The sequence below is a fragment of the Aotus nancymaae genome, unplaced genomic scaffold (assembly GCF_030222135.1).
Source record: "Aotus nancymaae isolate 86718 unplaced genomic scaffold, 86718_ANA_hifiasm-v0.15.2.pri h1tg000057l, whole genome shotgun sequence".
NCBI classification, from domain to species: Eukaryota; Metazoa; Chordata; class Mammalia; order Primates; family Aotidae; genus Aotus; species Aotus nancymaae.
Window position 1 is genome coordinate 24008562 of NW_026988471.1, and position 26164 is coordinate 24034725.

General features: G+C 51.8%; 1 protein-coding gene across 10 annotated transcripts in view; it reads right to left on the bottom strand.

Moving 5' to 3' along the window:
* The window catches only part of DNMT3A (DNA methyltransferase 3 alpha), a 111420-nt gene that overhangs the window by 12409 nt on the left and 72847 nt on the right, over positions 1-26164 (bottom strand). For 3 of the 10 annotated variants that reach the window (XM_012453299.3, XM_064363905.1, XM_012453300.3), the window contains exons 7-12: positions 2636-2851; positions 2186-2344; positions 1645-1752; positions 1230-1386; positions 783-932; positions 643-687 (exon numbers count right to left, since the gene is read on the bottom strand). In XM_012453299.3, coding sequence (XP_012308722.2) covers positions 643-687; positions 783-932; positions 1230-1386; positions 1645-1752; positions 2186-2344; positions 2636-2851 — 835 coding nt within the window. The other 7 variants (XM_012453303.3, XM_064363906.1, XM_064363909.1 and 4 more) reach the window with 7 other exon arrangements.

A 26164-nucleotide genomic window follows, 5' to 3' on the forward strand; every position in this document is an offset into this window, starting at 1 on the left:
GGGCCTCTCCCTCCTTGGGCTGGAGCCCAGCACCAGACCAGCCACAAAAAAAGGGTGTGCCAGAGCGGCAGCCAGAAAAAAAGAGTCCAGGGTGTTCCATGGAAAAGGGAGGCACTGTGGCCCCAGTCTCAGAAGGCCACCACCTCAGAGCACCAATGCCACCATCCGTGAACAGAGATGGAGTGACAGGAGGACAGAAACCTGCTCGTGAGACGCAGCCCTGGCTCCAGGCTACTCCGGAGGGATTCCAGGGCTATCCTCAAGTCCTACCCCTGCCCCAATCCTCCCAGGCCCTGAGGGTCCTGAGCCAGCTCCACCAGCACCCGGCTGAGGGAGACAGACCAGGGATGACAATGGTGAGCAAAGGTGAAAGGCTGAAAGGTGACCAGTAGGTGAGTTACATCACATCCAAGAGGGGTGCCCTCCTCTGGTCACTGGGGAGTCCTAAACCCTTGAAGACCAGCCCAGGCCATTGACAGGAGAGCAGGATTGGCACCAGGAAGATGGTGCGAGAAGCGGGGTGGAGGTGGTGTGACACGCAGGACACCACCCCGGGCTCTGTCATTCAAACCTTCCTAAGTGCCTACACTACTCTGCCCACGCCATACTAGGAGCACTGGAGTTTCCAGGCGACAAACTCACCCTCGATGTTCCGGCACTTCTGCCGCACCTCGTATACCAGCCGCTCTGCAAGGGGAGGAGAGCTGGCGTCAGAGGCCGCCGTGCCCAATCCTTGGATGCAGGCCTCCCGGTGCCTCCCTCTCCAGAAGCAGGCCAACTACCTCTCGTGCGCTCATCGATGATCTCCTTGACCTTGGGCTTCTCCGTTGTGCTCTTCCGGGGCTTTTTGGCTGGTGGAGGTGGTGCGTAGGCAGCTGCCTCAGGTTCCACCCACATGTCCGTGTACACTTCTTTGTAGGGATTCTTCTCCTCTGGAGCAGGAAAGCAGGGGCCAAGGTCAGTTACAGGTTGACAGGAAACCCCAGCCCCTCCCCCACCCTCCTTACAGTGAGGTGCAGCCTGGTCTCCAACTTGTTCCCACCTCCCAACTCTCTGGTTGGGCGAGCAGGTCACTCAAGTCCTGACCCCGGGTCAATGAAGACCCTGGCCATTCCCACTGGGCCCCTCTGCGAAGGCCTTGGCCGCCCTCCCTAAGCATGGCTTTCCCAGCCCTGGTGTGGATCTGCCTGGCAGGCAGGGGTGCCAGAGGGCTAGGTGCCCACATTTACCTTCTGGTGGCTCCAGGCCCTTGGGACCAGAAGGCTGGAAGCCCCCCAGGGCCCATTCAATCATCTGCTTGTTCTGCACCTCCACGGCCTTGGCAGTGTCACTCTCGTCGCTGTCATGGCACACTGGGAACAGCTTCCCTGCACGGCTGCTGGCCACCTGGAGAGCGACACGCCAGGGATGGGGGTGTCAGGACAGGCTGGAGGGCAGATGGGTACGGCTTAAGGCCAGACTCTGAGTAGTGAGGGTGGCATGGGCAAGGAGGGGGAAACTTTTAAGGAGGAAGAAGAAGGGCACACAAGTGGCAACTGAGGTGGGGAGGAAGGAGTCACTGCCTCCTGGCCCGACCTGCACTCTGACTTCCAGGCCTCCTAGTGCTCGAGGCGCCTCCTCCGAGCTCCCAGCAGGGACACTCACCTGCAGGACCTCATAGATGGCTTTGCGGTACATGGGCTGCTTGCTGTACGTGGCCTGGTGGAACGCACTGCAAAACGAGCTCAGCGGCATCAGCTTCTCAACACACACCTGTGGGGACAAGCCAGGCCTTGTTTGCTGCTGCTTCCACTTGCAAGCACCCACCCGTGCCTCGCAACTGGCAGTGGCTGGGAGCACTAAGAGTCAATCTCAGCCCTGGAGGGGACCAGATGCAGTGACAAACAATAACCCGACGCAAAGAGAGGAGTCCAGACCAAGAGTAGGGAAGTACCTGAGCACAGGTGGAAAGGAATTCTAGTGAATAGGTTCCTGGAAGGCTAAAACTGGGCTGGCACCCTAGCTCTCTGAGCCACAGGTGCAACCTAATTATCCCTAAGGCTTCTTCCAGCCGCTACAGGCAGAGTGGGGGTGAGTAGAACCCACTTCCATCACCCCGATTCCAGACTGCCCCCAGCCGAAACCACAGGCTCTGGGATCAAGAACATTCCCCCCACCCCAGGCTACTGCCAAACCCACAACTCACCACTGAGAACTTGCCGTCTCCGAACCACATGACCCAGCGGGTGCCTTCAGCTGCTCGGCTCCGGCCCGTCATCCACCAAGACACAATGCGGCCTGGCCACCAGGAGAAGCCCCGCAGTTTCCCCCACACCAGCTCCCCAATGCCAAAGCCCCGGCCGTCCTGGAGCCCCAAGGAGCAGAAATCATTACACAGTGGTCATGAGGCCCTGCCACCCTGATCCCCCCATGGCAACCCCAGCCCTGGGCATCTGGGGGGCAGGACAGCCAGGAGGGAGCTCCATCTGAATGAGGCAAGACAGAGCAAAATTGGGGAGACGAAGAGGCCCGGGGTCAGGTGGAGAGAGCGAGCAGCCCGTGGGAGATGGAGACAGGAGAGCAGGACGGGAGGAGCTGGCAGTGGAAGGCCCCCGGAAAGAGCTGGCCACAGCTGGTGAAGAAGCAAGCCGCTCACCTCGTACTCCGGCTCATCATCGCCTGCTTTGGTGGCATTCTTGTCCCCAGTATCGGCCCCCACGGGCTCTGGCGTGGTGGCCACAGTGGGGGATGCGGGGTCAGTGGGCTGCTGCACAGCAGGAGGGCTGGCCTCCTCCACCTTCTGAGACTCCCCGGAACCCTGGTTTTCTTCCACAGCATTCATTACTGCAATGACCTTGGCTTTCTTCTCAGCCTGGGGAAACAAAAAGCAAGTCACCTTGACCTCTCCAGGAATTGGCAAGGCCACCTGACACTCAAGGGGACCTTCTCAACAAGTGTGTCAAAACCTGGGACAGTGACAGAAGGTCAAGGGCTGGAGAGAGCCAACCAACTGCCTTGCCATGAAAACTGGAAAGACCTGAAGTAGAGAGGTAAACTCAAACCACGAAATTCCAGCCTTCTTTTCTGCCTTTTAGGAAAGCTTCCTCCCCGATCTAATATTCCTCAACCTCATCAGCATTTCAGTTGCCCACCCTATGATATGGAAATGTTAATTCTTTTTCTTTTTTGAGGCGGAGTCTCACTCTGTAGCCAAGGCTGGAGTGCACTAGTGCGATCTCAGCTCACTGTAACCTCCGCCTCCCAAGTTCAAGCGATTCTCCTGTCTCAGCCTCCTGAATAGTTGAGATTACAGTCATGTACAACCACACCCAGCAAATTCTTGTGTTTTTAGTAGAGACGGGGTTTCACCATGTTGGTCAGGGTGGTCTCAAACTCCTTACCTCAGGTAATTCCCCGCCTTGGCCTCCCAAAGTGCTGGGATTATAGGCGCGAGTCATTGCCTGGCCTATGGAAATGTTAATTCTATCCAACTATTAATCAGGCACTATTGTTTAGGCACAGATATGGGTTCTACCTTCTCCTACACTACTTCTTAAGACTAGGATCTTCAGCCAGGCATGTGCCTGTAATCTCAGTTACTGAGCAGGGAGGATCACTTGAGCCCAGGTGTTCAAGACCAGCTTGGGCAACATAGCGAGACTCTGTCACCAAAAATTTAAAAAGCAGGGGGGACCCTCTCTTCTTCTCCAAAACTTCCCTGGGCAATCGATCCCTCCTATTCCTGGTTTCCAGGCCACAATTCTAGTTCTGTGATGTCTGCTGACAATGAAGTCACTGCTCTGGGTTTAAAGAGCCCATCTCCCCCAGCACATGCTCAAACACCATAGGAAGCTCCCCCAAGAGCCTGCCTGTTCCCATGCTCAGATGCCATGCTGGAGTTCTTATGGATCACACCCAGAGTGTATTGTTACCAGATTCAACCCCTTCTGTGTGCACCCTTCAGATCCATAAATACATGTATTCATTCAGTTATTTACTGAGCAGGCACTATAGACCAGGCGTGCTCTCTGCCATCCCACCAACAAATTAATAATCCAAACCCCAGTTATTCTCCCATTGCACAGCCTCCATCCTTTCACCGCATCACACTCGTCTTTCAGGCTACGATCCACGCGCCCATTCCTTCTCACAACCCGCTCCAGGATCCCTACAAAGGAGAATGAAATCCTTGATACTTAGCGGAGAACCATTAGCCTTTTACTGAATCTAGGAGACACGGCCCTCTGACTTCAAGGCTCCACACCCATTTCCACCATACTAGATTCAGACGGGGAAAAACCCCATTTTCTACATGCCTTTCAAAAGCACTTCCCCCAGGGGCCTAGAGCTTCGAATGCAAACCCAACCTCAAGGGCAAAGAGGATGGGGAAGCACCGTGGAGTATGAGGAAGAGCTCTAATCTCAAGTCAGAGCCTCACAACCAGCAGCTGACTCTGGAGCACTCCTTTCTGGTAGGAGATGCTCCAACCTAAAAAGGCACTTGAACGGGAGGATTTTGGGCAAGATTTTCTGCCCTGTTTAAGAATCTGGTGTACATATGGACCAGTGATTCCAAGGATTCTCCCAAAGCCTGTCAATGGACCCCTAGATCCAAGGGTCCCAGGTTAAGAACCTTTGTTTGAAGCTCAATGGTCTAACGTATTATCTTACAGATTCATTTAATTTCATTGAGTCTTCAAGTCTTTGCCTCCAAGCCACAGACCAATTCTGTTTCTTATGGCGATTCTGAAAATACTGAAGATGTTAGTCCTAGTTCTTCCTCTGACTCAACAAATTCTAAAACAGGATAATGCATCCTTTGCCCCCAACACCCAAACAGCTGGGAAAATGAGCTCATGGATGGTGGAATGAGCTCAGGGATCGGACTGCAGGGGTGGGGGAAGAATGCGGAGTAATTGCTCATCGCTCCCTAGTGCCACTCTCACCTGGCCAGGACTCTGCCCTCCCCTTCCTACTATCAATTAGCCATCGCCTCCTCTCCCAGGAGAAGATGCACTGAAGTGTGGACCCCCTACGGGAGAGGGCGCCTCCCTTCCTGGGATCCTCAGCTGCGTCAGTTGCCCTCACAGAGGAGCCCACACCTCGCCGCTGCTCCTCACCCACTATGCCTTCTCAAGCTTCAGGCATGGGTGGCTGACCTAGGGTGGTGCCTTGGATGATCCAAAGACCCTGTTTCCAGAGGTGATGCGGCCCCTGAGCCAGTACAAGGTCTGCAAGGGGCAGGGGGCGGGGAGCGGAAAGGACCCGCTATCACTTCCAAGGCAGAGGCAGCAGCGGGTGGGCCGGGCTCCTCCCCTGGTTCCCCAGGTCTAGGAGTCGTGCCTGACACCACCCTCAGCACTCCCCCACGGCCCCTTTGTCTCTCTTCTCAGCCCCTTCACAGTGAGTTCCTGAACATTCTTCTTCCCCCACAACTTCCCCCAGCTTGTCAGCTGCTGCGCTGCGAGCTGTTCAGCATCCCCAGCCCACTTGGTGCAGAACACGCGCCCGGCCCGGTGAGGGCGGCGGAGGAGGAAGGGGCCTCCGTCGGGACTGGGGCAGTGGGGTTGGGGAAGGAAGAAGGGGGTGGGTTAGCAGCGGGAGGCCTGACGAAAGGGGAAGAAGGGGCAGTCGGAGCTGGGTGGGGGAAGGGCCTCATTAGAATAGGCCTGTCTGGGGCACTGGGAAAGCACCCCCTTTCCTCCTGCACTCCTTCCTACCTTCCTCCCCGGCAAACAGAGAAACAGGGGTGAACTCGAGGCTCTCCCATTTGGGCTGCAGGCTGCTCACCCCCAGGAGGGCAGAGAGGCCAGGTGGCATTCAAGAGAGACACCACACCATTTCCCCACTCCCCGCTGGCTCACGGAAGCCACTGGGCCTGGAGTCCCTCCAGCCTGGGAAAGCCACTGGGAACTCCGGTGACTACTGCCTCCCGTCCAGTCCCATCTCCTCAGGCAGCTGTGCCGCCTCCCCCTCCCCCTCCCCCGGCGACTGCAGCGCTTCCCATTCCAAAGGTCAGAGGTCTGCGCGCCACCGCCTCCAAGCCCACGCGGCCTTGGGCTACCCTGGTGTCACAGGCCGGTCCCCTGTCAGGGTCGCACTGTCCCCTACCACCCCCCACCACTTCTTTCTGGCGCCCTGCCCTGAGGCTTCCAGGAACTCGCAGGAGAGGAAGCTGTCCTTCTCCAGAGGCCGCGAGCTGGCAGGGCCCTGAGGACAGCGTGGTCCCCAGCCAGGAACGCAGGTCAACAGGGAACTGCCAGGCACCCATCTGCCAGCTCAGCTGAAGCTGCCTCCAACCCAGCTCCTGGGCCACCAGCTCCGCGTGCCCCAGCTTGCAGTTACCACGGCCCGGGCTCCCGGCCGGCTGCGCTTCCTGTCCCCCGAGGGCGCCAGGTGCCACTGGAGCCCACGAGGAGTGGGGCCTTGGGGCTCGTGGGCAGGGAGGCGGCGGGCCAGCACTAAGTCAGCATCTCCAGAACTCAGGCCGGGCCGGGACGCCGCAGCTGCTGCGGGCCGGGGAGGCATACTTGACTCTTTTCGAACCCAGAGGGCTGCGGAGATCCTCCCACCGGCCCTGCCGCCTCCCCGCCCCCGGTCTCCCCGGGGCTCCGTCCAGGAACCTACCCATAAGGCCAGGTGCAGCCCCTCTGCGGTAGCGCTCAGGTGTGAGCCCCGGCCCTGAAGCTCTGGAAGTAGCTGCCCGTCTGGGGGGAGGGGAAGGGGGCGATGGGGCTGGGGGCGGAGGGGGCCACTGTGAGGGGAGGGGGGCGGCGGGGGGGAGGGAGGGAACATTTTCTTTGTCTAGGACTCCAGGTCACGTGGGCCCCGCTGGAGGGCCTGGTTGGCTGCGAGCGGCCCGGGGAGGGGGCCGGCGCTCCGACGCTGGCGCTGGGCCAACCCCTCTCCTCCGGTCCGAGGGGCGCGGGGCCGGGGGGCGAGGACGTTCCCCGCCCGTTCCCAGGGCCCGCCCAGGCCGGGCGGCGTGGAGCGCCCCGCCTCCGGGAAGGCCGCCCGGCCCCTCCCCCAGCTCTGGAAGAGATTAGCGCGGGGCCGGGGGCCCGGGAGGGGAGGGAAGGGGCTTCTCCCCAGCCGCCTGCCGGGAGGGTGCCGGGGGTCCGGGCGAAAGCAAGCCGTAGCTTTCGGACGGCCTGGGAGAGCCGGGAGAAAGTTGTGAAAAGTGAGTTTCTCAGAAGCACAACCAAAAAAAAAAAAAAAAGAAAAGAAAAAGAAAAAGCTTACAGATAGATAGGAGGCCCAGGAAGCTGCAGGAAAACTCAGCACACAGACGGAGAGTGACAGCAGGCGCGCACAGACATTGGGAGCGCTCCAGATCGGGGAGTGTTTGGGGGGGCTCCCGCCTCCACACTACAGGTGAATGGGGGGGGACTCAAAAAGCGCGTCGTGAGGCGGTCAGGCTTCGAGTCCCAGTGCCCCACCGTCACTCCGGGCCTTCCCTGGATTTCTCATTTTCCGATTTGCAAGGTTGGTCGGGGCAAGGGCGCTCCTTCAGAAGTTCAGCAATTCCTTCATTCCCAGGCTCAAACATCTGCAGATCGAGAAGACCTGACTCCTCTCCTGGGGCCTCCAGGTGCGGCCTCCAGGTGCAGCCTCCGCCATTCAAGCTCCCTCCTCCTGAACAAAGGCACCTACCCCCAAGGCAGTCGCAGTCTCTACCTTCAGCCCTCTATTTACATTGGTTGTAGCATCAGATAAAGAAATAGACCCTGTTGGCTCTGCCCTCAGGGGCTGAAGACTTCACTAGACTTGCAGAGATATGAAAGGATCACTGTAAAACAAACATATGTAAAGGTAACTATGTCACAAATACCAAGTAGAAAAAATGGGCGGCATGGATGACAAAAGAGGTTAGAGGTGAGTTCCAGGTGAGCTGACTGGGCCTGGAGGCTGGATCGGACTTGGAATGAGGTGAGATGGGTGGGATGAACAAGAGCTGCAAGGCTGGGGAGGGAGGAGACCCTCGCCCACCTCCACCCTCCCAGTACACAACATGGCAAAGGTAACAGCAAGACTTCAGGTGCATCCGTGGGTATATTCTGTAGCAGGGAAGAATAACTGCAGGTTTTCTGATAAGATGAATGGGTATTTTGGAAAGATCAGCCTGGTTTCAATTGGCAAGATGAATTAGAAGGAAGAAGCAAGGAACTGAAGGGAAATGCTCCCAACAGCAGAGGGCTCTTTGGGCAGCGGCACTTGTTAGAAGATCTGGATTTGGCTGGGCACGGTGGCTCACATTTGTTATCCCAGCACTTTGGGAGGCCAAGGCAGGAGGATCACAAGGTCAGGAGTTTGAGACCAGCCTGACCAACATGGTGAAACTCCTTCTCTACTAAAAATACAAAAATTAGCCATGTGCCGTGGCTCGAGCCTGTAATCTCAGCTACTCAGGAGGCTAATGCAGAAGAATTGCTTGAACCCAGGAGGCAGAGGTTGCAGTGAGCCAAGATCGTGCCACTGCACTCCACCCTGGGCAACAGAGCAAGACTCCATTTCAAACAACAAAAAAAAGAAGAACTGGACTTGAGTTTTGTTTCCACCACTATGACCTTAAACAAGTCACTTAACCCTCAAGAAATCTGTTGTCTCATTTGCAAAACAGGAGTGATGACATCAGCCCTCTTGGGCCATGGAATGCCAGCATCTCCTAATGACAGTGAGACAATTCCCTAGGTGCCTGGCTCCCAGCCACAGTCACCTGGGACATACAGGTGCTGGTATAATGAAGTCATGAAATATGTAGTGAGGAAGCCCCCCCACCAGGGCCATCAGAGCAAGCAAACCAGAGAGCCTTCTACCTAGAAGACTTGGGGGGTTCAGATTGCCCCCAACCCGGAGACCCAGAATCCATACAGTTAGGAAAAGAAGCTCTTCTAAAAACAAGCAAACAAAAACACAGGCTCTCCTCTGTTCCAACCCACCTTTCAACCCAACTAAGTTATCAGCCTGGTATGCATCTCCAGGGGCTCCCCAAGCAGAAGAGAGAAGCCCGGAATTTGTCCATCTTGCCTGCTCCCAACCTTTAGGGAATGCGATATGACTTGCTTAGCTACTTCTCTAACTGATACCTCCTCTGCATACATGCCCGGTCAACGGGACTGAGAACTCACCTCAGGTCTCCTCTCAAAAGAAGTTTCTGGGCTGGGCGTGGTGGCTCAAGCCTGTAATCCCAGCACTTTGGGAGGCCGAGGCGGGCGGATCACCTGAGGTTGGGAGTTCAAGATTAGCCTGACCAACATGGAGAAACCCCATCTCTACTAAAGCTACAAAAATTAGCCTGGTGTGGTGGCACATGCCTGTAATCCCAGCTACTTGGGAGACTAAGGTAGGAGAATCGCTTGAACCTGGAAGTTGGAAGTTGCAGTGAGCCAAGATCACGCCATTGCACTCCAGCCTGGGCAACAAGAGCGAAACTCCATCTCAAAAAAAAAAAAAAAAAGGAGTTTCTGGTTCTGCTTGGTGGCCTTTTTCAGATACTGTCTCATGTACGCTACCCCCTCTTCCATTATAACATGGCTAAACCCCTTAGACTCCATACTCTGGTCTTGGGACACATACTATAATGATGCTGTGTGTGCAGCAAGGACTGAAACTGTCACTTTCTCTTGGCCCACATATTAAGCTATTCCCTCTAGCCATCAAAATTCTTATTCTCATCTTTTAATATTAAAGTCAAATCTTACCTCTTCCACACAACTTCCCAACAAGCAAAAGGAAGCCCAGGCTCAAAACTGTCCCCCTACCAACCTAGAGCATCTTCCCTCTGCTGTAACTATGCAGATGGGAAACACTGCCTTTTCTAGACCCTAAGTCACTTAAACAGAGATGTGTCTTCTTTGTAGTCGATGGACAGAGACCCCAAAGCAGAAGAGACCCCAAGATCTAGGGCAGAGGTGATTTTAGTAAAAAGAAAAATCCCGTTACTAAAATGGGGCAATCTTCAAGGATCCTCAGGTCACACATGCTCTTCAGCTTCCAAAGTAAACCTCCCTGGTAGTTTACCAGATAGGTCTTTTGATTGAGATAAAGATAGCCAACCTCAAATAGCAGCATCATGTAAAATAAGCCATGTTCTTGGATTTGTTATAAAAGTATGTCGAAAGGAGGAACTCCTGGATGAAAAGAAAATGTGCTGGATGTCAAGAGCCTAAAAGAGGTGCTGGAAAGGAAGTATTCGGTGTGGTCCAATGGAGAGAGTGACCTGAGAGCGAGGGCACAGTTCCTGTTTGGCAGGCAGACGACAGTGATCCCATAGGCTGCCAACGCCCAATGAAAAGACCTCTAAAGGACACCTCTCTGCCCTGATCCTGTATTCATCAAGCAAACTTCTAATTCTAATTACATTTTCCTATGACTCTGATACCAGCAAGTTGCCAGAAAACAGTAGGACAAGTATTACCATGTGTGTGGCAAGGACACGGTCTGTTATCAGTTGGTAAATCTAACATTCTGGGCTGTGTCTTTGAAGCTCTCCTGGGTCTTTGAAGAGTCATGATCATAAGTATGTTAATGTGACTTTCCAGCCTCAAAGAACTGAGACGAGACACTAGGCCATCATGATACCTCACCAAAGAGCAGCAGTGCCCAGAGCTCATGCCTGACGTTTTAACTCCAACTTCAGTGCTCTGTGGCATGCTCTGTCATAAAATCCAGTTCTGGCAGGATGAGGGTAGATTAGGTTGCTGCCATCCCACAAGACATTTACCATGTGAGTCTCTTTACTCTAAATCAGAGAAGCCTTGGCCCCTATAAAGCCATCTGCAAAGCAACACATGGGAAGTCACTGCATGTTTTCCGCCCTACACATATTCAGGGGAGACCTGATCCAGACAAAAAGAAAGGTGAAGATGGATGTCTGTTCTGAACCCGTCCTTCTCCCACCTACAGCTCAAAAGCCTCAATGCCAATCAGTCAACACTCTGCATGACATTCTAGGCCCCCACGAATCTGGAGGCCTCCGTGTGATAGCAGGAAGCCCACGCTTTGCCCTCCCACTTGCTATTCCACATGCTGTTCCTTCTTCCTGGTAGGGTCCTCCCTTTCAACTTTCACCACTAAAACCCTGCATATCCTTCTACACCAGTCCGCCAGTGACCTCCCCATGAACGTTTCTCTAGCCCTGCACTGTCCAGGACAGTAGTTAGTGGCTGCATGTGGCTATCTGAATTAAATACAAATCAAAATTGAACTGCTCAGTCACACTGGCCACATTCCAAGTGTCAAAGAGCCACATGTGGCTGGGGGCTACTGAATTGGACGGCACAGATTTTAGAACATTGCCATCATCCCAGAAAGTTCTTTTGACAGTGCTGCCCTGGCCCCTCGCCCTTATCTTCCCCTACTGTCCCTTGTCTTCAACCCCGTCCCCACCACACTCCCCTAGCATTTTGTAAGCCTCCGTTAGGACCTGCCAGTCTTTGCCTGTGCGAAGGTGATTGTGTACTCATCTTTCTCCTTTGCAAGATTAAATATTCCTAGAGGGCAGGGACTGGACCTCATTCACCTTCGAATGGAAGCAGTGTGGGCTAGAGCACCTTGCCCTTATATAAGAGAGGATTAAAACTGTTTGCTGAACTGAATGCAGTGTCATCTCAGGAGCCTTATCCCAAATCCATTGCCCAAGTTCCAAGTTGGAGAGCAGATCCATTTCGTAGCAGATATTCTCATCGTTGCTAAGAGGTCCCAGTCTAGGGCTCCCAAAAGAGGCCAGGAATCTTTGTTTTTCTATTCCCTTGCTATCCATATGGAGGTTGCAAGCAAATGACCAGGACTGGGCTGCTGGCAGTGAAGCTAAAAATAGCCATGGAGCCAACAGCATGGAGTTCGCAGGACTTGTTGCTAAGGAGACCAGTCGCAGAGAGAGCAACTAAGCACGGGGAAGGTGTCAAATGTGCACCCAGAGAGCAGACGGGTCCAAAGGCTTGCACCTAGCGATATTCTGCCTTCTGGCAGCTCCTGGCTGATGCTCTAAGTGGGGTAAATGTTCCCCCCGTCCCTCAGTAACCCATCTCCATGGAAACCACCAGGACTGGGGTGAAGTACCAGCCCCTGGAAGGGAGGCCTCTGCCTGGAGCTTGTTGTTATGGCAACATCCCCGCTTCCTGTCATTCTCCCTCTCCTGGCTTCTCTGGAGGGAGAGAGGTGGGAGTCTGGTCTTGGCTTAGCTGGCATGACCAGGAAACACCCGCTTCCTGAGAGGACTAGCCTGTAAGGGGCTCTCCAGAAGCTCTTGGAAGCCTGGAGAAGCCAGTCAATCCTCAGCACTGGGCAGAGCTTCCTTTTCTTTTTACGAGGACCTTGCAGATCATCTTGCCAGGAGAACCCTAGACTCCCTTTGGTTTAATTGCATCTGGATCACCCAAGGAGGGCTTTAAAAATACAGATTCTTGGGCTTTACCTACAGATTCTGGCTTTACCTTCACCCAGGCTTAGGGTGGGGCCCAGGAATCTATTAAAACCTCCCTGGGTAATTCTAATACCAGCCAGGTGTAGAAACACTGATGGCCCTGACAGTCTCTTACAAATGAGAAGACTGAGGCCCAGAGAGGACCTAGCCCACCTGAAGGGTCAGAGCCATTCATTCAAGAGGAAGTGGTCTGGAGAGAGGAGGGGAGCAGGAGATGAAGGTCAGCTCCCTCAGGGCATGTGTCCTGGGTGAGCCCCTCCTCTGGGCCTTTCCGGCCTGCTCCCAGTTCATGCACAACCTGCTGCTGTCTGAGGCAGGACTGAGATTTCAAACCAAAGCCCCTGACAAGTTGCCCCCTGTGGCAGAATGTGGAAGGTAGGGGGCTAGGAGTCTGCTTCTCAGAGTGAACAGAATAATGGTAGCCCAGGCAGATGATGTGGGCTGAAAGAGAAATACATCCTCCTGAAGAAAAGCAAAAGGGTCACCATGGCAACTGCAGTGAGCCGCCTGGTTGGGCTCTATGCCATCACCCCAAACCTGCGCCCTGCAGCAGAACTTCCTCTCTGAGTCTGGGGAGAAAAGTGACATTTGGGCAAACGCTCTGGGGCAGGGGCACCCCCCAACCCTTGAACTGATCGGTCTAGTTTTAGAACCTGTAAGGGAACTGTGCTTTATCCTGGGAGCCTGCCTGAAGCTCCCTTAAACCCCAGCTCCGTCAGCCCTCAGCACCTGCAGTAGGTAGGCTGGGGGAAGGGAACCAAAGAGGTGCAAGTGCTAGCAGATGCCATGGGCCTTGAGTCTTTGGTCACAGCCTAACTGTGTGCCCAAGACCCACCACACATGAAACCCCAGCCCTCATTAAAGACAGCATGCAATTAGATGGTAAATTATGTGGTAGGGATGCTTTCTCTACATGTGCCGAAGGAAATCAGAGGCGGCTGGGATCAGTGAAGGCAGGAAGGCTCAAGGGAAGATGAAAGAGCGGAAACTAGGAATGGGCACAACCTCCCAGGTTTTTCAGACAGGAGCAGCCAGATCTGGGGGGCATCTGCAACTGCATGAGCTTCCTGGTAGATGAAGGGCAAAAATGAAAAGCACAAGCACAGCCTGATGGTGTCTGTTAGGGACGGGGAGCGGTAAGGGGCTTTCTGCACTAACACTCTAGATGAATTATTCTAAATCAAGAGAGTAAGATGCAGGGTGGGGAGCCCGCCTGCTGGAAAGGCAGTCCTTCCCTCTTGCTGACCCACTCACCTCCCCTTCTCTCCCCACGTCCATCCCAGAGCCCTTGGCTCCCTCATTCTCTCCCAGCCAACCCTACACTTCCCTAATGGTGTATGCTGGGAAGTCCCAGCCCACTGGATGCACCACCAGGCTCTGTAGATTTGGTGGCTGACTTCCCTTTCCCTATAGCTCTGGGTCTGTCCCATAAGGGGAAGGCTTCTCCACAAACCCAACTCTTCCTTCCTGGTCACTTCCACCCCCTATCCTGGAACTGCTGGATCTGCACAGCTCTACCAGTGACTGAGCCTAGGGCTAGGGAGCAGAGATGCCACAGCAGGGGTGGGAAAGTGGCAGTGTCCCTTACCAGGAAATTCAACTGGGAGGGGATGCCAGGTCTTTTCCCTGAGCAGGGGCGTTTTACAGCTGATGACAAGACCTCAAATAACCCCTAGCTTCTTTGGGCCTTGGTTTCCTTACTAGCTTAATGGAATCACACGTATCTGCTAAATATTACAGATAAGATCAAAGGAAGCCAGGAGGGATTCGCATTTGAGAGGCAGAAGGGACTTCATAGCAAGTTCACTTTAGGGATGTGTCGATGCTGTCACTTTGCTTTAGAAACTGGACCCTGGAAAGAAGTGTTAAGTTTATACCAAGGAGGGTGTGGGCCAAAAGGAACCTGGTAAACCTTAACAGCCTGGCCTGTTTTCCCCACCCTTCCCCCACCCCTTTTCCAGGATCCAGGGGTCAAAGGGAGGGGCCTAAGGGAGCCGCATTCAGATTCAGGCATGCAGACCCTCTCAAGTTTCAGGGTCCAAAGAGAAGACTCCAGAGGAACCCAGCAGACAGGCTTGGCGGTAACTATTGCTTAAAACAGCGGGAACCCTGCCATCTCCATCCGAAAGGAAACATTTAAATTTCTGTACCAAGTCCTTTCCGGTCTTCCCCCCCAACCCTGTTTGGAAACTGTTCTCTAGGTCTGCTCGCCTTAGAGTCCGTACTTCTTCCTTTGCTTGTTATTCAAGATCAGACTGGCAACCCAGGCCATCTCAATCACCCAGAGAGCTCAGGAAGCCACCCGTGCTGGGTGCATCACTGAATTCTGATGTGATTAACCTGGCCCAGATAGTAACGTTTAAACAAAATGTGCAGAGAGACCCCCCGCCAATGCAGGTGACACAATAAACGCATCTACCAATACATCTCTGTGGGAATCTGTGTGCCAGATTTGGTTTCTTCCTTTTTTTTTTTTTTTTTTTAAGATGGAGTCTCACTCTATCGCCAGGGCTGGAGTGCAGCGGCGCAATCTCGGCTCACTGCAACCTCTGCCGCCCAGTTTCAACCAATTCTCCTGTCTCAGCCTCCTGAGTAGCTGGGATTACAGGCATCTGCCACCATGCCTGGCTAATTTTTGCATTTTTAGTAGAGATGGGGTTTCACCATGTTGGCCAGGCTGGTCTTGAACTTCTGACCTCATTATCCACTCACCTTGGCTTCCCAAAATGCTGGGATTACAGGTGTGAGCCACCTCGCCCCGCCTGAGATTGGTTTCCTTCTAATCATCTGAAGCTTGGTGGTTTTCAAACTGTACTAAGCCCCAGAATCACCTTGGGGGCTGGCTAGAAAAATCAGACCCACAAGTACTGCCCCAGAGCTTCTGCCCCAGGAGGTTCTGAATGGAGCCCAGGAGGGTAATGCACTGGCCAGGTGGTTCTGGTGTGGTAACACAATCCCACCCTTTGAGAAACACTGAAGTCTTAAGAGCATCTTTGGTATATGTAAGCAAGCTCACTCAATTTTTGTTTTTTGCCCCACAAAGCTGCCTTTCCAACAGCATCTAGCATCAAATATACAGGAGGCTGAGCTGTTATTCCTGTTTTTGTCCAATCCATCTGAGTTGCAAGTGAAAATAATATTTTTACTGCCCACCATTCATGGACTAAAGAGGAATGGGGAAGAGCTGTGGCATCTGTAGAGTTGCTACTGAAGAATGGCAAGTCAGAAAAATGGTAAAATTCACACCCACACACTTGCACACACACACTCACCAAATGCAGTTGGCCTAGGAGGGAGTGCAGACTGAGGGTGAAGGATGCGGGGTGGCCACAGGGATTTGAGGGTAGTCAGAAAGGGCTCCACAGAGGGCATGGTGGTACATGCCTGTGATCCCAGCTACTTGGGAAGTTGAGGTGGGAGGATTACTTGAGCCCAGGAGTTGGAGGCTGCAGTGAGCTATGATCAGAGCATGCCACTGCACTCTAGCCTGGGCGACAGGGTGAGACCCTGTCTCAAAAATTAACATAGGCCTGGTGTGATGGCTCATGACTCTAATCCCAGTACTTTGGAAGGTCGAGTTGGGCAGATCAGTTGTGGTCAGGAGTTTGAGACCAGCCTGGCCAACATGGTGAAAACTCGTCTCTACTAAAAATACAAAAATTAGCCAGAGGTGGTGGCGCACACCTATAATCCCAGCTTCTTGGGAGGCTTAGGTAGGAGGATTGCTTGAACCTGGGAGGCGGAGGTTGGGAGGTTAAAGTGAGCTGAGATCACGCCTCTGCATTCCAGCCTGGGCGAGAGAGCGAGACTCCGTCTCAAAAAGACAAAAAAACCTGTCCCCATGAGCACCAATCTGCTGGCTTCTCGAAAGCAGCATATTCAAACACTACCTTAAAAATCCGCCCCTTCCTAAAAGAAAATATCTCTTTTTTTTTTTTTGAGACTGAGTCTCTTTCTGTCACCCAGGCTGGAGTGCAGTGGCGCAATCTCCGCTCACTCCATTCTCTGCCTCCCAGGTTCAACCAATTCTCCGGCCTCAGCCTCCCGAGTAGCTGGGAATACAAGTGTGCACCACCACGCCCGGCTAATTTTTTTTTTGTCTTTTTAGTAGAGACGGGGTTTCATACAAAGGATGCCTCCTCCAGGAAGTTTTCCTGGAGTCTCCAGAAGCAGCTCTCATGCTCCTTTATGCTTCGTGTTGTGCTGTCATTACAGAAGAGCACAGAGCAAGTCCCACGCTCTGCCTGCCACTGAGACTTATTGGGAACATTCCTGCCTCCTCCACTTGACAATGTGTGCCTCTGGGACAGGGACTGTATTCCACTGGTCTTCCCCAACCTCACCACTAGCATAGTGTATCTATGTGTATCTAGTAAGTACTGAATTACTAAGCAGTAAGTAGTAAGTACCAAGGTCCATTAACTCCTTTAACTAGTATACTGGCCCCTTAATAAAGTGACACAGACGGCTCTGGAGACCACCCCATACTTGAACATCTCACGGCCTCCCTGACAAGCGGTCCGGTCTTTAAAGCAGATGGAACATTGGCCATTATGTTTTCTTCTTTGTCAGCCCTCTAGACCGTGCTATGGGAAGGTTCCTAAAGTTGGCCTAAATACGGGAAAAACCTTGAGGCACTCTAGACCCCAAACTCCTAGAGGGTTTCTTTGAGCACCTCCGTTAGGATCCCACTCCATGCCCTTCCCCCATTGTCCCTGCCAAGCAGTCTGGTTCAGGTCAGTGGCCGGGCCCTGCCTCTCCCCGGGCTCCGCCTTCCCTGAGGCCCTTAGGCAGGGCTAGGTAGTTGCTCACATTGTCCTTCCCTTCGTATTTCTAAAACGGACCTCCCCTGGTTACAGCACAATTCATTAATTTACCTACCAAGCTCTTGCAGTGCAGGGTAGGATTCTGACTTTCCTTAAATTTGCTTCCTTAGTGTCTAGAAAATGTTGGAACATAGTAGACACCCAGACACACATGGTGGCGTCTTAAAGACTGAGCACGCAGTATCTGCTCAGTAAAGGCTGGATAACCCTTTGTCTTTTTTTTTTGTTTTTTGTTTTCGTTGTTTTTCGAGACAGGGTCTTGCTCTGTTGCCCAGGCTGGAGTGCAGTGGTGCAGTCTTGGCTCACTACAACCTCTAGCACCCTGGCTCTAGCCATTCTTGTGCCTCAGCCTTCCGAGTAGCCGGGATTACAGGCATGCGCCACCACACCCAGCTAATTTTTGCATTTTCAGTAGAAACCGGGATTCGCCATGTTGGCTAGGCTGGTCTTGAACTCCTGGCCTCAGGTGATCCCCCCACCTTGGCCCCCCAAAGCACTGGCATTACAGACATGAACCACTGCACTGGGCTGAAGGTTTTTTTTTTAAAGTTTTTATAAGGATGCTTCATGTATGTGTCTCTAGAAGCAGCACATATGTGACATCTGAGAATTCATGCAAATATTTAATTTAGAATTTATGTACAAGGTAATCTAGGTGACAAAGGGAGTACAGATCATGATTCTAGTCCCCCTGCTCCCCACCTGCCATGATAGAATTTTAGAATCTCTGGGGTCATCTCATCTGTTTCTGTCGTATTATAAACCAGGAAACTAAAATGCAAAAGCAGAAAGACCTCCTCATATCCATAGCTAAGGAGGAGCAAAAGCTGAGACGAGAAACCAGGCCTCCCAAATCTCATTCCAACATTTTCTTAATCCAGTTTCACAACATCATCCATATGGTCATGAGAAAACAGCAATGCAAGGGCAAGGGTTCAGGATGAGTAGAGCAGGGAGGGGTGGTCAGGGAGGCTGAAAGGGACCTAAACCTCCTGGCAAAGAGGCATGGGGAGCAGCCCCAGCAACTGCAGGCCAGGGGCGGAAAGAGTGTGCAGCGGACTGGAAAGCCAGGCCAGCTCTCTCCCTCTCTTCTAAACCCATCCTTTAATTTCGTGATAATTTCCAAGCTAGGAAACCAGGAAAACTGGGAGTATAGGTGAGTCATTTGGGTGCACAACAGAAGCAACATGAGATTTGGAGTCTGGTTTTGCCCATTGGACCACTCCATCAGGATACCCATGTGGTGGTAACCTACTTACCTAGAGAAATCCTAGTTTTCTAATAGCAAAATAGGGTTAAAAAATACTTCTAGCTGGGCGTGGTATCTGTTAATCCCAGCACCTTGGGAGGCCAAGGTAGCTGGATCACAAAGTCATAAGTTTGAGACCAGCCTGGCCAACATAGTGAAACCCCATCTCTACTAAAAATACAAAAAAATTAGCAAGGCGTGGTAGCAGGTGCCTGTAATTCCAGCTACTTGGGAGGCTGAGGTAGAAGAATCACTTGAACCCAGGAGGCAGTGGTTGCAGTGAGCCAAGATCATGCCACTGCACTCTAGCCTAGGTGACAGAGTGATTCCATCTCAAAAAAAACAAAAAACAAAAAAACTTCTATTAAATGCAGATAATATATTTCAGGACTGTGGTAAAAGTTAACGCTCCTTGGCACAGTGCGTGACATAAAGTAGGTGCTCAGTAAAGTTCAACCCACTTTCCCTGGTTCAGGCTTTGCTGTGGCCAGGAGTTGGCCCTGGGCTAGCTATTAGTCACCTATCCCACCCTGCCTCTTTTTTTCTCACCACTAAAAAGTATGGGTTGTTCTAAGAGCTGTTCTCCCTGTGCCCCAGAAGTGAAGACTCTGGTGCACAATAAACCCATCCACGTAAAGGACAATGGGCACCCCTGCTCCTTTGGAGGACGTGCCCTCTCCCCTCACTGGTCCACCGGCATGAGACTTACCCCCATGTCTGCCCAGTAAAAGCCTTTCTGCGGAAAAAAAAAAAAGGCAATGGGGAGTCCCTCTGTGGCAACTTTCATAACCTATGGTAAAGGCCAGCCCTGGAAGTCACTGCTGGTTACAAGCTGTCATGGGAGCCTCTAAAGCACATTCAGCCTTTGGGTAAAGTATACTTGCTGTGCTTACTTCAAACATCGGCTCCTTCCAGGGTGATGTTATTTTTGAGGCCACCCTGCAAAAGGTCAGGTATGGTAAATAAATGAGGAATGTCTGCCAGTCCAAATACTCCAAAACTGCTACACACACGCTTGGCTAATAATTTGGTTTGAGCCCTTACTGGTCTTCGCACTGTCATTTCTCCTGAACTAGACAAAAGCCCAGGAGATCACACCTTATTCATCTCCTCCTTCCCATAGCCCCTAGCACAAGACTCCCTTACTTAGTAGGTGCTGAGTGACTGCTTATTAAATGGAAAATGGCACAGCAGGGGCGCCGGGGTTTTTGGACATTCATAGCCTGCTCTTCCCAGGGCGGACAGGAAGCACAGTCTGTTGAGACTGGAGGGTTGTAAAGTCAGGGGAGGCAACATTTGCTAAGCTCACAGAAGCAGCAGCACAAATGGCCAATAAACAAGGAAAAGATGTTCAACCTTACTTGTTATCTGGGAAATGCCAATTAAAAGCATAACAAGATACTATTTTCCCACCCATTTGACTAGTGAAATATTGATGTTGGCAAAGGTCTTCTCATACCCTGTTCATAAGAGCATAAGTTGGCAGTGCCCTTTGTGGAGGGCAGTTTGGCAGATGTCATAAAATGTAAAATGCACATTCCCTTCAACTAGGCCTTTTTCTTTCTAGGTATCTATGTTAGAGAAATAGATACACAAAGAGCCATGACCAAGGCTGTTCCCTGCTGCAATGCTAACCGGTAAAATATCATACATAAATGCCCACCAATAACAGAATAGCTAAATAAAACCATGGGAATCCATATGGTGGAAACTAATGGTAATTATCTGGCTAGATTGCACAGACTTATTGCAGGTGAAAAACCAAGCTGTAAAACGAAAACTACAGTGTGGTTCCATTTGTGTAAAAAGAAAATGAAAAAAAGAACCCTTGAAGCAAAATTATATATTTACACGCATACACACAAATAGAAAAAATCATGACACACACCAAACTGATAGCATCAAGTATTTCTGGTGAAGGAATTAAATTTTCAGGCCAGGTGTGGTGGCTCATGCCTGTAATCCCAGTATTTTGGGAGGCTGAGGCAGGAGAACTGCTTGAGCCCAGGAGCTCAAGACCAACCTGGTCAACATAAGGAGACCCATCACTACAAAAAAATTTAAAAATTAGCCAAGTGTGGTGGCACATGTCTGTGGTCCCAGCTACTCAGGAAGCTTAGGTGGGAGGATCACCTGACCTAAGAGGTTGAGGCTGCCATGAGCCGTGATCATGCTACTGCATTCCAACCTGGCCAATGGAGCAAGACTCTGCCTCAAAATAAAATTTTAGGGTAGCAGGTGAGGACGGACTTTTTCATAAGAATGTATTTGTGTAATAATTATGTAATTTAAAATAACTTGTGGCCGGGCGGGGTGGCTCAAGCCTGTAATCCCAGCACTTTAGGAGGCCGAGGCGGGCGGATCACGAGGTCAAGAGATCGAGACCATCCTGGCCAACATGGTGAAACCCCGTTTCAACTACGAATACAAAAAAAAATTAGCTGGGCGTGGTGGCGTGCACCTGTAGTCCCAGCTACCTGAGAGGCTGAGGCAGGAGAATTGCTTGAACTCAGGAGACAGAGGCTGCAGTGAGCCAACATCGTGCCACTGTACTCCAGCCTGACGCCTAGTGACAGAGCAAGACTGTCTCAAAAAAAAAAAAAAGGAAAAGAAAAGAACTTGTAAAAAATTATCAAGTTCCTATTATATGCTAGCTCTGGGCTAGGAGCTTTAAATGTTGTGTTACCTTATTAATCCACACAACTCTGAGATAAGAACTGTTCATTCATTCAGCACACTTTCACCCTGCACCTCCCACTGCCAGCTCTGGGGGCAGGGATGCCCAGAATGCCTGCATTGAACAAGCTTTTTTTTTTTTTTTGAGATGGAGTCTCACTTTGCCATCCAGGCTGGAGTGCAATGGCGTGATCTCGGCTCAATGAAACCTCTGCCTCCCAGGTTCAAGCGATTCTCCCGCCTCAACCTCCCAAGTAGCTAGGATTACAGGCACAGGCCATCATGCCCAGTTAATTTTTGTATTTTTAGTAGAGATGGGGTTTCACTATGTTGGCCAGGCTTGTCTCGAACTCCTGACCTCGTGATCCACCTGCTTCGGTCCCCCAAAGTGCTGGGATTACAGGTGTGAACCACTGTGCCCAGCCTTGAACAAGCTTAAATGTAGAAATGGGTAGAGGCAGAAAACATGCTGGTGAGTGCTGCTCTCATGGAGATGCAGAGAACAGCCAAGTCTATCCACAGAGGAGGAACTTCAGCTGGGTGCAGGGTGAGAGATGCCTAAGGTCCCACACCCAGTAAGTGGGACCTTACTTAAGGCAGTATTTGAACTTGAACTTGCCTCCAAGGGCCACAGTAAACAGCAGCCGACCCTTCAGACCTATGAAGGCTCTGCTATCTTTGGCGGAAGGAGTGGGTTGTTTCTGAGTGTAGAGAGGGAAGGCAGGAGAGACTATGTTATTCCAGCCACAGATGTTTCATTATCACTGTTTAATATTTATTAAGCATCTAGTAAGCATAAGGATGCATGAATCGAGGGTCCCTACCTTCAGGTTGGAAGCCAGGAAAGAGACCAGTCTTAGAACACTAGGACATGGTACCCGCTGCCTGGAGGTAATTTAGAATCTGGCTGGGGTAAAGAGATTAATGAGCAAGTCGTGCCATCAATGTGCTGTAACTGAGTCCTAAAACCACCAACAGTGACACAAACCGGAGTGAGCGGCTTCCCATGGGAGATGACCACCCAGCTGCTGTCCCTGGGTCTCCGTGCTCATCTGCCTTGCTGAGCTACAGGGAGGACTAATGAAGTGTGAGGCCCTTCCTAACCTTAAAGCCCTCTGTCAGGGTGCACTTTGCTCTGATAATTAGAAGGAAGAGGAGCCAAGGGATTGCCTTCCTTGGGAAGGAGGAACTGTTCGGCCCCTGCCCTCCCCACTGGCCAGCTCTGCTAGGCCGAGGAAGGTTCTCCTCAGCTCAGAAGTCCAGTGGGAATGGCAGGAACACAGGCTAGAGGAGACTCTGGCGTCATTTCACCCATGGAGCCTGTCCATGCCAGTCCCCATGCCATCCTCCAGGTATACCTGTCAGCACCCCTGGAAAAACCACCTGGAAATCAAGGGCTTGGGCCCTTGTCATGGTGGAAATCCAAGAACTCAAGCTCCCAGAAAGGTCCCACATTCACCCACCTCCCAACTGCTTAGCCAACAGGCAGGTATTCACTGGGCCTGTTCTCCCTGCCCTTTGCATTAGGCCAGACAGAAGAAGACATGATTAACACATAAGAAATAGTCAAAAAGGCCGGGCGCAGTGGCTCACACCTGTAATCCCAGCACTTTGGGAGACCGAGGTTGGTGGATCACAAGGTCAGGAGTTAGAGACCAGCCCGGCCAATATGGTGAAACCCCAACTCTACTAAAAATACAAAAGTTAGCCCAGCATGGTGTTGTGTGCCTGTAGTCCCAGTTACTCGGGAGGCTGAGGCAGACGAATCACATCCGTCTATGCCCTTTTCAAGATAAAGCTCTTTCTGCAGGTGCTATGAGCCCTCATCCTATCATGGGTAACTAGGAATCCTCTATGCCTCCAGTAGCCCTGGTAGCTTCCGTGGCACTCAGCTGTGGAGGCTTCTGGGAATCAGCTCAGTAACCCGGGTTCTTGCCCTGAACCCAGGAGGCCAAGATTGCAGTGAGCCAAGACAGCCCCACTGCACTCCAGCCTGGGAGACAGAGTGAAACCATGTCTCAAAAACAAACAAACAAAAAAACAAACAACAACAATAACAAAAAACCCCAGTAAGGATTATAGGGATTCAGGGAAGGGAAGAGGTCATTTTGGAGTGGAGAAATCCTGGAAAGCTTCCTGGAGAAGGCAGCAGCTCTTGGCCTCAACCCTGAAGAATGGACTGGGGAAAACAGCAGGAATAAAGGCAGGGAGGAAGGAAGGAGCATGGCAAGGTCCTCTCCTAGGGGATACCCTCCTATTAGAGGACTATAGTGAAGTGGGGTGGGTTGACTGTGGAGGTAGCAGGGTTGAAGAATTGAGAGATAGCCAGAGGGTATCTGACATGATGGGGGAGACAATGGGGAGCCATTGGAGGTTCTATAGCAGGGTGTGATCATGATTAAAGCAGAGCTTAGTTCTTACAAGACTAGTAAGCAGGCGAAGGAACAGCAGCAGGATATGGAACAGACAGAAGACATCAGCTTCCCTCCCAGCTCCAGCAGGAATTCTCACTTCAGCCTCAGGGACCAAGGAAATGTCTCATTTTCCCCCCATTCACTTATTTTCAATTTCTTTCATTTTGTGACATTCAGAGTCTCTTAAATCCTGTGGGAGGGAAAGCCTGGGGAGTGGGTAATCTGGGGTAGGCTCACTTAGTAACTGCGGTCTGACTGACAAGAGTGGGCAAGGAGAAGGAAGTTAAGCTGGGGGGAAGAAGACCCCCAGGTGGGGCACACAGCCTAGGGGAAGGGCTGGTGCAGCCTGGGGTCAGGTGGCAGCTCCCCGCAGAGCACAGGAGCCCTTCTGGCCCCGCCCCACCCTCCAGCCACATTTCCTAGCTGCTCCCTGCCCACACCCACCGTCCACCACCACAGCAAACTTCCATTCCTGAAAAGCCCATGTGTTTTGTGTCTCGGCAGTGGGGTGGGGTTCATGCTTGCTGTATTCCTCCCTCTGAAATGCCTTCCTCAACCCTTCCCTAAATTCCAGTTCAACTGTCAAAAGCCAAAAGCCACCTCCTGCTGATGCGTAGATGACCCCAGGCAGCATTTGTCTAGGCCCAGTTCAGGGCACAGCTCCTTCTGCAGGTGCTATGAGCCCTCACCCTATCATGGGATAACTAGGAATCCTCTATGCCTCTTCCGTGGCCCTCAGCTGTGGCGGCTTCTGGGAATCAGCTCAGTAAGGGTACCCTGAATTAAGTGTTGTGCGCGTTGCATCCGGAGGTTAGGAAGTGCTGGCTGGCCCTTCAATTGATGTTGCCTGGGGAACAGCTAGAGCTGGGTCCTGAAGGCTGGGTGGTTTGTCAGGAGGGGAGGTGCCTTTTTTGGGAGGAGGTGGGTGGTTGGATCTAGGAGGGTAAGTGGTTAGTGGATCAACACTGACAGAGGATGGGGGGCGGAGATCTGGGGATGCAGTTAACCGAGATGGCTGCCTGAGATCAGTTGAAGGAGGTGAGGAGGAACCTGCAGGGGCCTCGGGAAGGCCTAGGGAGGCAGTTTCAGAAGAAAGGCTCAAATATCAGACAGCTATGATGAGACTGAGAAAAGAGGAGAAATGTCTGTACTGTTGTTACACCCCGCAGAAAACAGGACTGATAGCCTGGGAGTGGTGGTTGACTCATAATCCCAGCACTTTGGGAGGCCGAGGAGGGCAGATCACCTGAGGTCAAGAGTTCAAGACCAGCCTGGCCAACATGGTGAAAACCCCATCTCTACTAAAAATACAAAAAACCAGATGTGGTGGTGGGTACCTGTAATCCCAGCTACTCAGGACACTGAGGCAGGAGAATCGCTTGAACCCAGGAGGCGGAGGCTGCAGTGAGCCCAGAAGGCGCCATTGCACTCCAGCCTGGGCAACAAACGGGAAACAGGCCTGATAGCAACAGTTACTACTCTTTAGTCTGAAGGGGACTTGGGAATCTTGAAAGCTGCCTGTGTTTTCCCAACATTCTTCATTCCTGCATCTAGCCCTTACCTGGCCCCAGGCATAGCCCAGGAGGAGACTGTGTGACATTCAGGGGCTGGACCCCACATGGGAATAGGAAGCTTACATTCAAATTCCATTCTGGCCCTGTTCCCAATTCTCCATATGAGCTTGTGGCCAGTTATAAAACTCGATAGCCCTAAATCCCCTAGTCTGAAAATGAGATAATTATTTCTAAAACTTGTACTGGAATTTGTGGAATTCTTTAATTATGGCATATGAATAAGAAATAATGTTATTAGCAAATATATATATATATATATATATATTTTTTTTTTTTTTTTTTTTTTTTGAGACAGTCTCGCTTGATTGCCAGACTGGAGTGCAGTGGCTCAATCTTGGCTCCCTGCAACCTCCACCTCCCAGGTTCAAGAGATTCTCCTGCCTCAGCCTCCCGAGTAGCTGGGATTACAGGCTCACACCACCACATCTGGCTAATTTTTTTGTATTTTTAATAGAGATGGGATTTCACCATGTTGGCCAGGATGGCCTTAATCTCTTGACCTCGTGATCTGCCCACCTTGGCCTCCCAAAGTGCTGGGATTACAGGCGTGAGCCACCACACCCGGCCAGAAAATATATTTTGTTTGGTGATCTCCATATCGCAAGTCACATGTACTAAGTCTTTTAAATTAATGGTTTTTCTGTTAATGCCCACTGTTACCTTCATTGGTTGGGAGTAGGGAAGCAGATGCCAAGGGTTGAAGACTTACTAGAAAATCTTTTGATAATTACTGAAGACAGGTAATGGCAATGGGAGGTTGTTACACTACTTTCTGCTTCTGCATATGTTAGAAAATATTCATGAGTTTTACAAAGTCTTTTTTGGTTTTTGAGAAGGAGTCTCGCTCTGTCACCCAGGCTGGAGTGCAGTGGCACAATCTCGGCTCTCTGTAACCTCTACCTCCTAGGTTCAAGGGATTCTCCTGCGTCAGCCTCCCAAGTAGCTGGGATTACAAGTGCCCGCCACCACACCGGGCTAATTTGTGTATTTGTAGTAGAGATGGGGTTTCGCCATGTTGGCCA